General features: G+C 44.6%; 1 gene segment (V, D, J or C); it reads right to left on the reverse strand.

The window, feature by feature from the left end:
- Positions 1-15,533: 15,533 nt before the first annotated feature.
- LOC132594394 (immunoglobulin heavy variable 3-23-like) lies at positions 15,534-15,997 on the reverse strand. The segment is given in 2 exon segments: positions 15,534-15,847; positions 15,952-15,997. Coding segments are annotated over 2 exon segments (360 nt in total).
- Between the last annotated feature and the right edge of the window lie 246 nt (positions 15,998-16,243).

Consider the following 16,243-nt stretch of genomic DNA (forward strand, 5'->3'; position numbering starts at 1 on the left):
GGTGAGTGTTCTGTCCTGAACCCCGAATGGGAGCACGTGGGAATCCAGGTGCTGGAGCTCCTCTCCCAGAGCTGCAGGGTCAGGGCTGGGCTGCTTTTCATCAGCATAAGGAGGACGTTATTTGTATGTCTTCTGACTATATAGCTAGTTGTTGGTTTGGACACCAACAGAGGAGGAGTTGCCCCAGAGCAGACGTGCGTGTCCTGCGCACTTAGGTGGCAATGATAGTATTTGAGAAAATGTAATTTTACATTATGTTGCTATACATTGATAAAAATTTAAACTTCACCATATTTATTTCATTTTTACAAAATTACATAAATATGACATTAGGCATGAATGTTAATTCATTTATACAGATGTAAAATTACAAATAAAATCATAAGGCATTGTAGAATGTCTCTAAGAGGCTATATCTGGTAAATGTGAGCCCCAGTGTCTGGGTTTGATATCCTCATCCTGGACAAAAATTCTCCCCTGAACAAGCCCCAAAATAGAGAGTGTCACGTCCAGTGAGGTTTGCAGGACCCCTTCCTGTAATGAGAATATGTGAAAGTTTTCTGCATTCTAGTGTTTCCTGAAGGAATGTACAGAGAACCAGGGTTCACACAAGCGTATTTTCAGGACATTTGAAATTGAAAGTATGACATACGTGCTCATCTACACAATCACAATAGTGAACAAGCCCCTCACCCCAAATATTCCCCCTGATCCCTCCCTTCCCTCTGCCCTTCCCCCATCCAGGCAAATCATGATCTACTTCACATTTGTTTTTATTTCTAGAATTTAAGGAAGGGAATATGCAGAATGTACTTTCGTGGAGGGAAAACACTGAAAGTGGGAACAAGAGTAATCATGACACAATCAACAGTTTCAGATGAGGAAGGTAAGTCTGAGCCGGGACCTCACAGAGAACTCAGGAATAAAACATTTGGGGTAAATGAGGAAATTAAAATTGTTTGTAGACCACACATTTTCTTCTCTGTGTCACCAAGAGAATCCAGTAAAGCCCTGTTTTCTTACATAAAATGTGTGCAGTGTGCCGGCCTCGTCTGGGATTCCTACTGAGATCTGTCCTCTGAGTCTGACTGGAAAAGGCTCACCGTGTCCCTGATTCTCCTCAGGACTCTGACCCTGGTGACCACTGGCAGTCATTTCAGCATCCATAAGTGACCCTACGTCTTTGGTGAGGTGAGAATGTGTCTTCGTATTACAACAAAAGCTTCTAAATTGTACTGTGTAGTTGGCAATTAGCTATAAACTTAAGGATCTCCATGGAACAGTTTTAGATGCAGAGGCACCCACAGACTGTGGCAGGAAAGCAGACCTTACCCTTCCGCTGCACCTGGTCCTGAGCCTGGACCCTGTGCTCCCTGCGTGGCCCCTGGAGGTTCTGTGTACCCTGTGGTGTGTTCTGAGTCTCCCCTGGGTGATTGGTGTGCTCCCTCTGTACCTGTGTGCCCCTTGGGGATCCTGAGTGCCCTTGAAACCCATTCCCTCCTGTCTCCCTGCAGGAAGGTGTGTGTCTGGGCTCACACTGACTTCCCCTCACTGTGACAGTAATACACAGCACAGTCCTTGGTGGTCACAGAGCTCAGCTTCAACGAGAACTGGTTCCTGGAAGTGTCTCTGGAGACGGAGGTGCAGCTCTTGAGGGATGGTCTGTAGTAAGTGGTCCCATCATCATATATTTCTCCATCCCCAGCAGCCTCTTCCCTGGGGATTGATTGATCCAGCTCCAACCATAACCACTTGTGATGGAGTAACCAGAGACAGCACAGGTGAGGGAGAGGGTCTGCTGTGGCTTCACTAGTCCTGGGCCTCACTCCTGAAACTGCACCTGGGACAGGATACCTGGAGGCAAGGAGGATCCGTCCTTGTCAGTCGCCTCCATTCACAAGGATCTTCACAGACCTGTGTCTGACATCTGAGACCGTAACCTTGGGGAGCTGTCACCAGACAGAGGAGAAGACCCCACAGCCTCATCTTCTTCTAGACTACAGCTCTGCCTTCCCCACAGACCTCAGCCCTGCCTGAGCAGACAGCTCCCAGAGCCCAAGGGTGGATTTTACACTGGAGCTTGATGAGGAATTTTCATTGAAGAGGTCTGTCTTTGTAAGCTCACAGGGGCTGTGATCACAGTTAATCTGGGCATTCCAGGATCCCTGTGAATTTACATGGTTTGAAAGTATAGGATGGGAAAGCACATTGTCTACCAGATGGGTTGGAAACAGGTCCAAGGACTCCCCACATTTCTGAGCCTAGAGTTTCCACCTTCACGGTCCCCACCTCTTGCCCCTCCCTCATCTAATCACAGCTCCCCACCCTCTCAGTCCCTGGGTCTTGCTTCTTCAGTGCGGGGCCCAGCACAGCTCCTGTTTTCTTTCCCTGTACCCTCTCCTGAGATGTGGTTCTCATCACCCCTGACAGCTTGTTATATTGTTACAGCATTGTTGTTACGTGAGTTCATGATGCTCCCTTCATCCTATGCATTTGTGGTTGGAGAGGATGCACACCTCAGGTTTCCCACAGGCATATTCCATCACACACCTGAAACTCACCTTTTCTTCTTTACACACCTTACTGTAACTCCTGCTCCACCCAGGGTATGTACTTGTCAATGGATTTGGAGCAGTAGTGTGATATCCTAGCACAGGAATTAAAACTCTGAGTCCTGCTTAAGCTCCTGGGTTGATGTGCATGACAGGGTGAAGCTACCTACCTTGGGATGAAAATTCTGAGCCCTGTTTATTCTCCTGGATTTCTTTGGGGCAGATGAGACTACCCTTGGTGGGATTAAATCTGAGGACTGCTTTTCCTGCAGGGTTTCTCTGCATGGCAGCGTGAGGCTCCCCTTGGTGGGATGGCAGAGTTAGTTTTCATGATTTGTCCCTTCAGACAACAAAAATAATCAATAAACAACCAATAATACACATAGAAATGGGTTTAATTTGAGCCGGACTCTACTGTAGCCCAGAAGCCAGCTTCCCAGATTACTCTGAGAAACTGCTCTGGGGAAGCATGATTTCCAGCACAGCTCTAGACCTTGTCAGAACAAAGAACACGAAACAACTTAGACATATATTTCTTTAAGTTTTCACAAAAAGCAGAGCTGCATGTATACAGCAATTCATTATGGCCTTGGCCCTGGGAAGGGAGTCTTATCACAGAAGGAGTACTAGCACTGGTGTCCCAGGAAGAGAGGCATTTAATCTTTATTTTTAACATGGACATTCTTTATTTCTGGTCAATGTGTCATTTACTTGATTAAATAAATCAGATGTACAATGTATGTTTGATTGGAGATAAACAGGCTATTTCAGTTAGTGAAAAACTCAAGTTAACTCATTTATAAGCCAGAATGCCTTCCTTATATTTCAATATGGAAAGATTTATTTCATCAGTCCCCCCTTTTGATCATAAACCTTTCAATAGAAAGCATTGATCTATGGAGAACAGTATGGAGGTTCCTTAAAAAACTAAAAATAGAATTACCATATGATCCAGCAATCCCGCTACTGAGCATATACCCTGAGAAAACCAGAATTCAAAACGACACATGCATCCCAATGTTTATTGCAGCACTATTTACAATAGCTAGGTCATGGAAGCAACCTAAATGCCCATCGACAGACCAATGGATAAAGAAGATGTGGTACATATATACAATGGAATATTACTCAGCCATAAAAAGGAACGAAATTGGGTCATTTGTAGAGACCTGGATGGATCTAGAGACTGTCATACAGAGTGAAGTAAGTCAGAAAGAGAAAAGCAAATATCGTATATTAACACATATATGTGGAAACTAGAAAATGGTACAGATGGACTGGTTTACAGGGCAGGAATTGAGACACAGAAGTAGAGAAAAGACGTATGGACACCAAGCGGGGAAAGCGGCGGGGGGCTGGGGGTGGGAATGGTGGTATGATGGATTGGGAGATTGGGCTTGACATGTATACACTGATGTGTATAAAATGGATGACTAATAAGAACCTGCTGTATAAAAAAAAATTAAAAAAGAAAAGAAAAGAAAGCATTGATGATCGAAATACATGTCCCTTGAAGCCAGGGTGGTGACGGCCTGCCCCTGGTCCATCATGTCCCTCAGAGCTGGGTCTACCTCTTTCACCTTTTAAATTTATTTATTTAGGAATAGATTTACCTAGTTGTCCTCATTGGGGGTATAGTTAATTGAATGTGGTAGACAAACACAGAGATATACTGACATGAAGCATTTCATAGTATACATATTCTCAACAATATTGAATTGCTGCACAATCATTGTACCTGTACTTTTAGCCATAGACTTAAAGTAAGAAGTGATACATGTCATGAGTAGCTTGATAGTTAGGAAAAGAGTGATAATACATGTTATGATAATACTAATTATCTGTAAAGCAAAGTGAAAAATTCTGTCTATTCTTGAAGGGAGTCAACTAAACAGGTCATTTAAAGGGTCAGTTATTCTTACATCTTGTAACCATTTTGCGTTTTGAGAAAATTTTGCTAGGCATGTCTCAACTTCTCCAGAGGTATTAATATAAGTGCAACAGTAGTATGAGGGGATTATGTTGTTCTTGTATTGACTGAGGACTTGGATGACAAATCCCAAAATCGGTTGCATTGCCCCCAGTTGCTATACTTTGTAACAACTTTACTAAAGACTTTTCTTTCCATCCTGAATGTTGGGGCAAAAGTATAGCCAGAAGTAAAACAGTAACTTTAAATTTTGATTGGGGACAGACCTTTGGAAAGTAGTATAGTTAGATTAGTAGGATGAGTCTTACAGGACTGGTCCAGACTCTTGGTTAGCCGTCTACTACTGCTGTCATCTTCCTCCTGTCTTGGGTTGGTGGCATTGTTCTCAGTTATTCAAAGCCGGATGTCAGAAATAAGGGATCCATTCAGGTGGAGGGGCCTTTTAAAATGAGAGGTGTGATTCCTTGAGTCTATGCCTTCTAATGTGGCAGCACATGGATTAGTTAATAATATCTGATAAGGTCCTTTCCAAAGTGGCTGCAATGAATTTTTTATTTTCTGTATTTTCCATTAAACAAAACCTCCAGGCTGTAATCCATGATCCTTAAAGTCTTCATCGCCCAGCTACTAATTTTTCATTTTGCTTAAGTGATTTAATCAGGCCCTGGCAATAATGTAATATTTCTCTTTGGAACATGTTTGGTTCATATATTCCCTCATCTAATAGCATAGGCCATCCTGTTATTATTTCCAAATGGCCAGCCGGTGTTTACCAAAAGGTGCAGATCTAAGTTTGAGAAGCTCTAGGAGAAGAGCTTTTGACCATGTAAGAAGAAATGCTTCTCAAAGTTTTGCCAGTTGCATTTTGATAGTTTTGTTAGTGCTTCCTACCATTCTGAAAATTGAGGATGATTAGTGTACTGAAAATGCTGCATTATTGGTCAAATTTCAAAGATAGATTTAATTATTTGTCCAGTAAAATGAGTTCCTCAGTCACTGTGTAATTCAGAAGGAATTACCCAAATAGGAATTGTCTTTTCTAATAACAATTTACCTACTGTTAAAGCCATTGCTCTCCTGCATGGAAATGCTTCAACCCAGTGTGAAAACATGCAGATCATTACCAAGCTATGTCTATTTCCTTGAGAGGGTGGCATCTGGACAAAATCCAATTGCCATGCCTCAAAGGGTCCCTTAGGAAGGGGAAAGTATCCATGTGACCCATGAAGTGACTTTCCAGGGTTATATTTAGGACATACATTACAGCGAGCATATACATTAGGAACCACTGTGGGAGAAAGTCTCCAAATGCACTGTTTTCCCTATAGAATCATTTCCTCAGGTGCCCAGTAAGTTAAAGAATGCACATGCTATAGCAATGGTAATGGGGCTCCAGCAGGTGCTATAGGTTTCTTATCAGGTCCAAATGCTCTTGGTGTGATGGAGTTAACAATTCCTCTTATTTATTGCCGTATGTTATTCTTCTTCAGTGGTGATTTCCTGACCGTGTGCAAAGAAATCCTTTATTGAGTTAGCAGGGTTAACAGAGAGCAGTGGACATTCTCGAGACTGGACAGAGGATTATTTAGAGCTGTTTGGTTGGTGGCAACATCAGCAAGCTGATTTCCTTTAGCTTCCATAGTCTTAGATTGGGAATGTCACGGCGTTTTAATAATTGCTAACAGTTTTGGCAATTGTACAGCATTTAATAACTCTGCAACATGTTTTTCATTTTTACTGGGCCCTCCTGAGGAGGTTAAAAAGCCTTGTTGTTGCCATAACATTTCAGAGTTTTCACCACAACTCCAAAGGCAAAACGACTGTCAGTATAAATATTTGCTATCTGGTCTTTAGCTAGTGGACAAGCTCAAGTGAAAGTAATCAAGTCAACTTGTTGTGCTGACTTAATTTCTGGTAAATAAGAGCTTTCAGTTATGTCCACTGTGGAAGTTACTGCATACACAGCTCAGTAACGTGCTCATTTATATTTTAATTAGGACCCATCTCTAATCCAAATTAGACCAGCATTGTCAATGAGAGCTTCTTGTAAGTCACTCCTAAGAGAAAGAATTTAATCTGTTAATAACATGCACTCGTGGTCTTTTTCTTCCTGTGGTGCTGTAAACAAAGTTGCAGGGATAAGGTTATTACACTAAACTAGGGTAATATTAGGTGTAGATAGTGATAATACTTCATAGGAGGCTGATTGATTTACAGAATAGTGCTGAGTGTGGCAGGGGTTTATAAGAGACTCAACCAAGTGAGGGGCATAAATAGTCAGAGGAGATTCCATCAATATTTCTTCAGTAGTTTTACATAAGAGAACAGTTGCTGAAATAGCTTGCATACAAGTTGGAAGTCCTTTTGCTACTGAGTCTAACTGTTAAATATGGGTCGATATTTATCACCATGATTTTCAGCTAATCCCCCTAAAGCGTTTCCTTTATTTTCATGTACAAAGAGAAAAAAAAGGATTTATAGGCTTCTGTGGAAGAGGTAGTGTGGATGTTGGGCGATGCTTCCAGGGCTCAGAATGTCCATATTTGACCTAAGACACATCAGCTCATTTGCAAATGCATGAAGCTAAAATTTTGTACTCAGTACATGGACCATTGTATAAAGGAGCAGATTGATGACCTATGAATCATGCTCAGTGGGAGGCTGAGAGCCCACATCCTCACCCTTGTTTGAGGACAAGCATCCCTTGCTGTGTCCCTAAACCCTGTGCAGACAGAGGTCCTCCCATTGAGGCACCAGCCCCGAGAGGACGTGCTCTTCATTGTGAACCAGCCTTTGAATGACACATAGACACCTGAACCTGTTCTGGGCTTTCATATCCGAATGTCTCTTTCCTGGATTCAGTGTGTTCCCGAAAAACCATGGACCCAGTTCTCTATAGCCCTTTCAAGTCCCTTTTTCCCTTGATAAAAGAGTTATTCTCTCCATTTTTACTGGGGACTTGCACGTGGCTCATAATGTCGTGTGCATTGTAGGATGTGTGTCAGCACAGATGGACTCTACCCACTAGGTAACTAGGTACTGACAGCACAGCCCACATGTTACAGCCCAACCCGTGTCCAGATATTTCCAAATGTCCTCTAGGGGAGAAAATGACTCCAGTGTTATATGGACATCAAATTCCAAATACAAACAATACTCATACTATTCCAGTGAAAGGTATTGCATCAAACAGGACTGGGGAGATTTTTCATGCTGAAAGAACTTGGAAATCCATCTGAAGCTGGAAGTAGATTTGAAGTTCAACAGAAGAATCACTTATGTCATTAAACAATTAAAAACTGGACAACTAATAAGAGTAGGTAGTGACCTAAATTTCAAATAAAGGTCTCATGAGGAAATATTTCTGAAAATTTATCTGGCAATCATTCCACACCCTATTATGAATTCTAAAGAATGTTACAGTGGGCACTTTTATGTCTTTTGGGGGATGATCATCTAGTTCGCCCCATGAGGATGGGTGATTTTTCTTTTCCAAAATGATACTTACATTTCCATATTTGTCTCTCTGCTTCTATAACACCTGTGTATAATCATCTAGTGTGGTCATTACATAAAAACAGTTTGTGCAGCTTAAACAACAGAAATGGATTCCTCTCAGCCCTGGAGGATAGAAGTCTAAGGTCATGGCGTCAGCAAGTTTGGGTTCTTCTCAGGCCTTTGCCCTTTGCTTGCATGTGGACCTTTTCTCACTGAATCCTCAGATGGTCTTTTCTTTCTCTCTCTCTCTCTCTTGTGTGTGCATCCCTGATTTCTTAGTGTGTTCAATATTTCTCTGCTTAAGTGTAACATAGACACTTGACCACACATTAGCCAACAGGATCCTTGTAATTCTCTTCTCAGCTAGTCATGACCTGTGGGCTTCTGTGTTTATATTTGCATGAGCAGGTTTTGTCAAGAGCCCTGCTAAGTGAGAATAATGAGGATCCCCTACCCTTGAACTCTGATCACCGTCAATATTTGATCAAATCCTTCAAACCCCCTATCATCCATATGTTATCTGATCACCCTGGTCACCCTTTAGCAAGAATCCTTTTGCGGCTATGTAACCAGAATCCCCTTAGCTTGTATTTCTTCTCTTAATAATTTCCAGTCCACTCCACCCCACCGTCTTCTTGGCCATAAGCCCCCACTTGCCAGGCTGTATTTGGAATTAAGGCAAGTTTCCAAGGCTGCATCCCATATGCAGCAGCGAGTTTTGTCTTCAGGTTTTGGATGAACTTTATATTGGAGACATGAGAATCATTTCACCACCCATGGCCATATAAGGCATGCCTGAATGAAGCTGATGTCTCATGTACATTTTCCCTAAGTCCACTCACAGCCATTTGTGCATAGGGACACTAGACTGTTCCTCAGCCCTATGCCTGGGACTACTTTAAACTATCGCCAAGAATCACAGAAATGTGAAAAGCATGGCACTAATTTGACCCGAGAAAGTGCTCAATTACATGACGGGAGTTGAAACAAGAAAAGAGAGAATCATCTTGACTGACCTCAGCTGGGAATGTGTGTGTGTGTGTGTGTGTGTGTGTGTGTGTGTGCGCGCGCGCGCATGTGCATTGTGTGATTCAAACAAGCAGCTGCATTGTAAATGTCCGTGAATGACCACAAAATGACAGTATTTATTTTGTGGTGCTCATAAAAGCTAGAAGTAGGTGAATTTGCAGATTTGGAATCTGTGAATAACGAGGATAATTGCACGTGCAGTATTGGAGCACTCTGGCGTTAGAGTCTATAACACTGCCTGCTGCAGAATTCAGAATGCTTGTGCAGGTTGCCTGAAAGCAGGACGGTGTGTCTCTTCCTTCCACATCTACAAAAGCAAAACAACAATTAATACTGTTTAAAAATCTCATGTGCATTGTCAGGATATTTACGAGTTCTACAAACTTCAGGTTGAAATTGAACATTATGGTGAGCCACAGGGTTGTTCTGAGCTCCTTTGAGAAAAAGGTAAATAAAGAAATGATAAACAACCTTAATTCTTGAGTATTATATGTGTCTGTGCATATGAATATATATATACACACCTATAATAAAAATAAAAATTCAGCAAATATGTACATGCTCACAAAATTTTCTAGACACTTCATAATCCACAACAAAGAAACATTAGGATACAGAACAGGGTCTCTGGTAGAGGTCCTGGGCTGGAAGGGGAAAGTACAGGTTCTAACAAGAATTCCCTCTCAGCCCCTCTCTGCACCTGCCACAGGCCTCAGCCCTGTACTTGTTGGGTCCTGCGCGCCCCCTCGTGGTAACGGGCCTCCGTGCAGGGAGGTTTGTGTCTGGGCTCACACTGACTTCCCCTCACTGTGTCTCTCGCACAGTAATACATGGCTGTGTCCTCAGTTGTCAGGCTGCTCAGCGATAAGTAGACTTGGCTCTTGGAGGTGTCCCTGGTGATGCTGAGCCGGGACTTAAGAGTTGGGTTATAATATGTGCTTCCACCACCACCATATATCCCCCCAACCCATACCAGCCCCTTTCCTGGAGCCTGCCGGACCCAGGCTACAGCACTGCTGGTTAATGAGAATCCAGAGACAGTGCAGGTGAGGGAGAGGGTCTGTGAGGGCTTCACCAGGCTGGGTCCCGACTCCTGCAGCTGCACATGGGACAGGGCACCTGTGGACAGAGAGAACCACAGTGACTCATGGGCTCAGATGCAGCTTCCCCATGTGTTCACGTCTGAATCCCTGAGACACTCACCTCTGGGAGCTGACACCAGGAAGAGGAAGAACCACAGTGGATTCATCTTCTTGCAGATGGGTTTCATGAAGCCCAGAAATTTTCTTCAAGCATGAGGAGAAACCCGAATTTAAGTGAACTGGTACTTTGTTTTTACCTTGTGACATAAGGGGATGTTTGCATATGGGAGGGACCAGTCTATAAAAATCGGAAAGTAGTGAAGGGAGGTCCCAGTCTCTGGGGCTCCACCTGAGGAGGGTGCTGACTGTGCCTTCAGAGAACTCAGCCCCCACCTGGCGTCCCCTCCCTATGCCTGGGGGACTCTGTGTCCAGGAATGAAATGATGCTGAAGGGCTAGTCAGGAAGTCAGCTGTGCTCAAGGATTAACGGCAGATTTGGGGAGTAGACTTTAATCCCATGGATGTATATATTTCACATAAATACCCTTCACACATTCAGGGTCCTCCAAGATGTCAGCCACAGACTCTTGTTTTTTCCTTTCTGCATTACGTCATGTTTATTTCCTAGATGTGCAAGTATTTGAGACAAAACATACATGTAATAATGACATTGAATTCAGACAAGTTAGGTAAAATTTAATGTTTATCATAATTCACAACAGAGCTCATTTTCCCCTTAACTTGGGTGAACATTTCTTCACCTGAAACAGTTTAAATATTATCAAGAGTTGCTCTGGAAGTGGATTTACTCTTAACAACTAAACACACCGTGTATTTTGTGGACAAGGTAGTCATTCTTGCTGAGATGGTCATGGATCCCAGCACTGCTGACATGGCCAGTAGCCTGAGCTGCGTGTTTCCTGTGCACAATTGAGTGTCTGCAGGAACACCATGAGCTTCAGGGCTCCTTCCTTGTGGGTGGACGTTGAGGAATCCCCAGGGCTAGCAAGGTCTAGAACAGACAGCTCCTGGAAGCTCCTCAGGACTCCAACATGCTGGGCAGGTGATCTGGTCACAGTGCACAGACTCACTCCTTGTAGAAGTGTTCATTTGTAACTCTGTCACAGCCAGTGACATTGGAGCTCAGGGAACACAGTTCCCACTGCACTGGGTGAGAGAACATGCATGATTCTTGGAAGTAAACCTTCACAGTGAATGGCTTGCAGAGTATGAGGCTGTCATGGTCAGAGGAAAGCCCCCACCTCAGGAAGCAGGTTCCATTGAAAAGTCCACCTGAGAGCAGCTATCCTGAGTCCCTGGGTCAGTGAGTCCTGGGACTGTGCCTGAGGTCACATCAGTAAGTGGTGCTGGAGAGCAGAGCACAGCTCCATCGCATCTCGCTGTGGGCACTGAGGATGTGGCCTCACCATCTGCATTTCAGTCTGCAAGGATGTAAACTGCGGATCACGATGGTAATGGGATGTCTGAAATTTATAGTGGGGTTGCCAGGGGTGCTGAATGTTGACCTCAGTGTCATCAGTGATGTTATCTCTCCTGGGAACCAGAAAGACCAATGTGAGTCCCCATCTCTGACTGACACCCTGTACATGTAGCCCTGGCTCCACTCCTGCCCTGAGAGGTCACACCTGTGGGTCTGGGGCCCGTCAGCTCTCCCTCAGCCCAGTGATTTCACCTGTACGTTGACTGATGTCGAGCCTGCTGTCTATGAGAAGATATTTACTCATACAATTTCATGAACAGAGTACTATACTTCTTCTAGCTTTTCCAATAATATCTACAGAGTAAATTAAATTCTAAAGAATCTGCCTGCTTGAATGTCGATAATAGGAGAACGAACAAAAGTAATATGGCAAGAATCACAGGACAAGACTGGACCCTGTTGTCAGGACCTGAAAATTGAGCTGATACACTGTGGGATAGGGGAGTGGAAGGGATGGCATCTAAAACCTAGAACCAGGTGGGCCCATTATTCAGCAGGTGGAAGAAGGGCCTGCATTTGAACAGATGCCCCAGCATGTGACCTGCCCTTCTTGAGATGGTGGATTAGAGGAGATACAGCCAAATTCAGGTTAACATAGAAGGATATATAGCAGGTGTCTTTATGTTTCAGTGGGTGGGGATGTGTTGTTAGGGTCTATTTAACCCTAGGAAAAATGTGTTAGGGCATCCGGACTGAAAAAAAGTTATTTTTCCTTTGTGGAGCTAATTGGAAGGAATTATGTCTGGAGACCAGATTATATGGTAATGCTGGAGGGAATATCCATTAGAGACGCCCAGTGGGTGATGGGAAATGAAGTGGGGAGACTTAAGTCATATTGCTTTGCTGGTTACCAGTGATGGTCACAGCAAAAGGGCCTGACCATTGTGATGGGAGGGAGAAGGGCTGATGGTGGTGGGTTCATGGGGGCGACGTGGACAGGTCTTTCTGATGGTCTCTGTGTTTTCCCTTATAAAATCTTGAGGGTATAAGCTCAGAATGAGGTGTGGGCTTCAGGAACATTGAGACCAGAGGTTCAGGTCATTTTGTACCTTTGCTGGAATCACTGAGCAATGAAGAAGCAGGAACTATACTTGGAAATCAGCGGTGTCCTCATGTGATGTTAGGTTTGTTGCCTTAGATGTTACTGAATGTAGAGACATTCGCTGTCCTCACATTACGTCTTCTAGATCCACGTGGAATCCAGTTTCAAATGTGAGGGATGTAGATGAAACATTTGTTATGAAACAATGTGATATCTAATTTTTAAGAGGTATAAGTCAAAATTATGGAAATGTCTTACTGAAATTGTAATTGTCAAACTCTTCTATGGGGCAAAATAAATTAAAATTATTAATAATACTTCAAGGTATTGATTGTGTTTTCAACCGTTGCTAAATCCATTGAATGTTTCGAGCTACGATCATTCATAAACTCAGATCCGTCACGGGTAAACTTTATTGTTACGATATGGTCATTCTAACTTTGGACAGGGTGACCCGAGCGCTGACACTGCCTGGACCACCATCAAAAACTGCTATGAAGCATAACCTGGTTCTTACTCCTCCTTGGACCCCTGGTTACAATAATTCCTTTACTGATCGTTGACCCCTGCCTTCTTTTAACCAACTTGTTTAGTGTGTTCTCTCTAGAACACAGCAGCCTTCTAGACAAGAAGACAATAATGCAAAGATTCCAGCTACTCCTCAGAACAGGTCCTGCCAAGATAAGAAGTCACCCTCAGGCCCCTTAACAAAGCAGAGCTCTGGGCTTCCCTGGTGGCGCAGTGGTTGAGAGTCCGCCTGCCGATGCAGGGGTCACGGGTTCGTGCCCCAGTCCGGGAAGATCCCACATGCCGCGGAGAGGCTGGGCCCGTGAGCCATGGCCGCTGAACCTGCGCGTCCGGAGCCTGTGCTCCGCAGCAGGAGAGGCCACAGCAGTGAGAGGCCTGCGTACCGCAAAAAAAAAAAAAAAAAAAAAAAAAAAGAAGGAACAAGGTTTGTTCATAGAGGCTTCCAGGCCTGAATTCCCCATGCCTGGTGATAAGAGTGTCCCTCTGCAAAGGAAAGCAGGGTCCGGCTGCTGGGTCCTGAAAAGCCAATAAAGAGGCAAAGTTGGTGAACGGAAAGTTTGCTTTATTTTGGCTGCCTGCACCCGGGGGTTGGGGACTGACTTCTCTCCAAAGGCCACCCCGCACTGAGCATCTGTGGGAAAGGGCTTTTATAGGCGGAAGGAGGGGCTACGGGCAGAAACGGCAGAGTCAGCTGTGACAGTCATCTTGCAGTTGGTCATGTGGTGGTCTGATCAGCCTCCTCTTGATTGTTTTAAGTAGAGTTAATCTTCAGGTCCAGGGTCGGTTTGTTCCCATTTCTTTGAGGCCAGTTCTTGCAATTGTGGCAGCTTATGTCATGGCTATAGTCTGGTCATCATGGAGTTAACTTCTTCCTCCTGGTGGGAGGTTCAGTATCTGTAAGACAGCTCATGAGACATGGATAAGAATATTATCTGCAGCCCTTGAGGAGGAACTATAGGTCCTTGATTTGCTTAATGACTAAAGTATACTATTTAGTCTTGTTGGACAGTTTTCCCTTCTTTCTGCATTTGCTTGCTTCTCTGATTAAACTTATTCTTTGGCTAAATATTTGTCCACAGAAAAATGGCAGGTGGAAAGCATGAGGTGAAGGACGATTTCATTTCCACGCCTAGATGTGGGGAGAGCACCTTTCACATGGGAGGTTTATTTCTGGCTTCAGGGTGACAGGGAGGAAGGTCAGAATGTCCCTCTGCACTGGCTCTGTCTTAAGTCACTTTGAGGCGTATTTTCGGGTGACCTACCCTGGGCGCCAACACTCAGGGCCTCTTCTATTATTTTGTTTCTACATATGCACACCAAGCATGTCATGTAGGTGTCGGTTTACCTGCATCTTACAGATGTGAAGCTAAACTGCAGCCTGGAATTGGCACCTGATGTGCTGGAGAGCACACATCAGGACACAGTGAGACCTCCTGTCGAGGCCTGGGCTTCTCCACCCTGGACCTGGCCTCCCCTGCAAAGGTTCCTGGACAGAGGTGGGCCTGCCTGTAGGTCTGCAGGACTCTTCGTGGAACGAGAAGCTGTGGGACTTTTCTGCATTTTAGTGCTCACGTAAGATGCTGTGGAGAAGAAAGGAGAATAGACTTGTTTTCAGCAGCTTGTGAAAATTCATGTTATTATCCACCTGACTGTAAACTTTCCCTACCAACTACATATGTGTCTATCGGTAATAGCTGTGACGATGAATATTTCACATAAAATATACTGCACAATAGAACAGGATACAGGTATGATTTAAGCGTACAGGGATTCTACTGGGCCTGGAAGCAAGGAGCACATGTCGAAACACCCCCACCCACGTCCCTCTAACTGGCATCTTTCCCAGCGACCCCCTGAGGATCCGGGGCTGCTCAGCGCACTTATACTTCTCATGCAAGAGGTTAGCAGCAAGTCAACAGGCAGCATCCTGGCAGGGACAGCTGGTCTACAGTAGGGCAGGGCTGAGATATCACAATGAGGAAGGAAGAATATGTTCAATTCTTTACACATCAGCTGGAATCATTTTGAAACGGGTCAATTTAGACAAGAGTTAGACAAGGGAAAACCTGAATATATAGCTTTGAGTCTCGGACTTTCATATATGACATTTATTCCCCTATTTCGAAAAGTCTTTCTAACTGAGAGACTGAATGTGTAAGTAAACAACCATGGATGAGTACAGAGAGGTTCCCCAGGGAAAACTGGTATATGGAGAGGAAACCCCAGACCCTTAGAGGAAAGCAGCCCTTAACTACCATCTGCACCTGCTCCTGGGGCTGAAACACCCAGTTGTATGTCCTGAGTTCCCCCTGCATCCCCCCTCCTGTCTCCCTGCAAGGAGGTTTGTGTCTGGGCTCACACTGACTTCCCCTCACTGTGTATCTTTCGCACAGTAATACACGGCCGTGTCCTCAGATCTCAGGCTGTTCATTTGCAGATACAGCGTGTTCTTGGAGTTGTCTCTGGAGATGGTGAATCGGCCCTTCACAGAGTCTGCATAGTATGTGCTACCACCACTACTAATAGCTGAGATCCACTCCAGCCCCTTCCCTGGAGCCTGGCGGACCCAGCTCATGGCATAGCTACTGAAGGTGAATCCAGAGGCTGCACAGGAGAGTCGCAGAGACCCCCCAGGCTTCACCAAGCCTCCCCCAGACTCCACCAGCTGCACCTCACACTGGACACCTGCAAACACAGAGACATCCTGGTCAGGAGACTGTCACACATCCACTGATTCCCTCACTCACATCCACTCACATCCTCCGTGTCTCTTGCTCTCCATATATTACCTTGTAAAATAGCCACAAGGACAACCCAGCTCAGCCCAAAGTCCATGGTGAGTGTTCTGTCCTGAGCCGTGAATGGGAGCACGTGGGAATCTGGGGCTGGAGCTCCTCTCCCAGAGCTGCAGGGTCAGGGCTGGGGCTGCTTTATATCAGCAGAGGAAGGATCCTATTTGCATGACCTTCTAGTATATAAGAGGCTATGTCGTTGAATGTCCTCAGAAAGGGCAGGGTCTCAGAGCAGGTGTGAGAGTCTTGGATTTTGGTGGTGTTGGTAGCATTTGGGAAATATAACTTT

Source organism: Globicephala melas, chromosome 2 (assembly GCF_963455315.2).
Source record: "Globicephala melas chromosome 2, mGloMel1.2, whole genome shotgun sequence".
NCBI lineage: Eukaryota > Metazoa > Chordata > Mammalia > Artiodactyla > Delphinidae > Globicephala > Globicephala melas.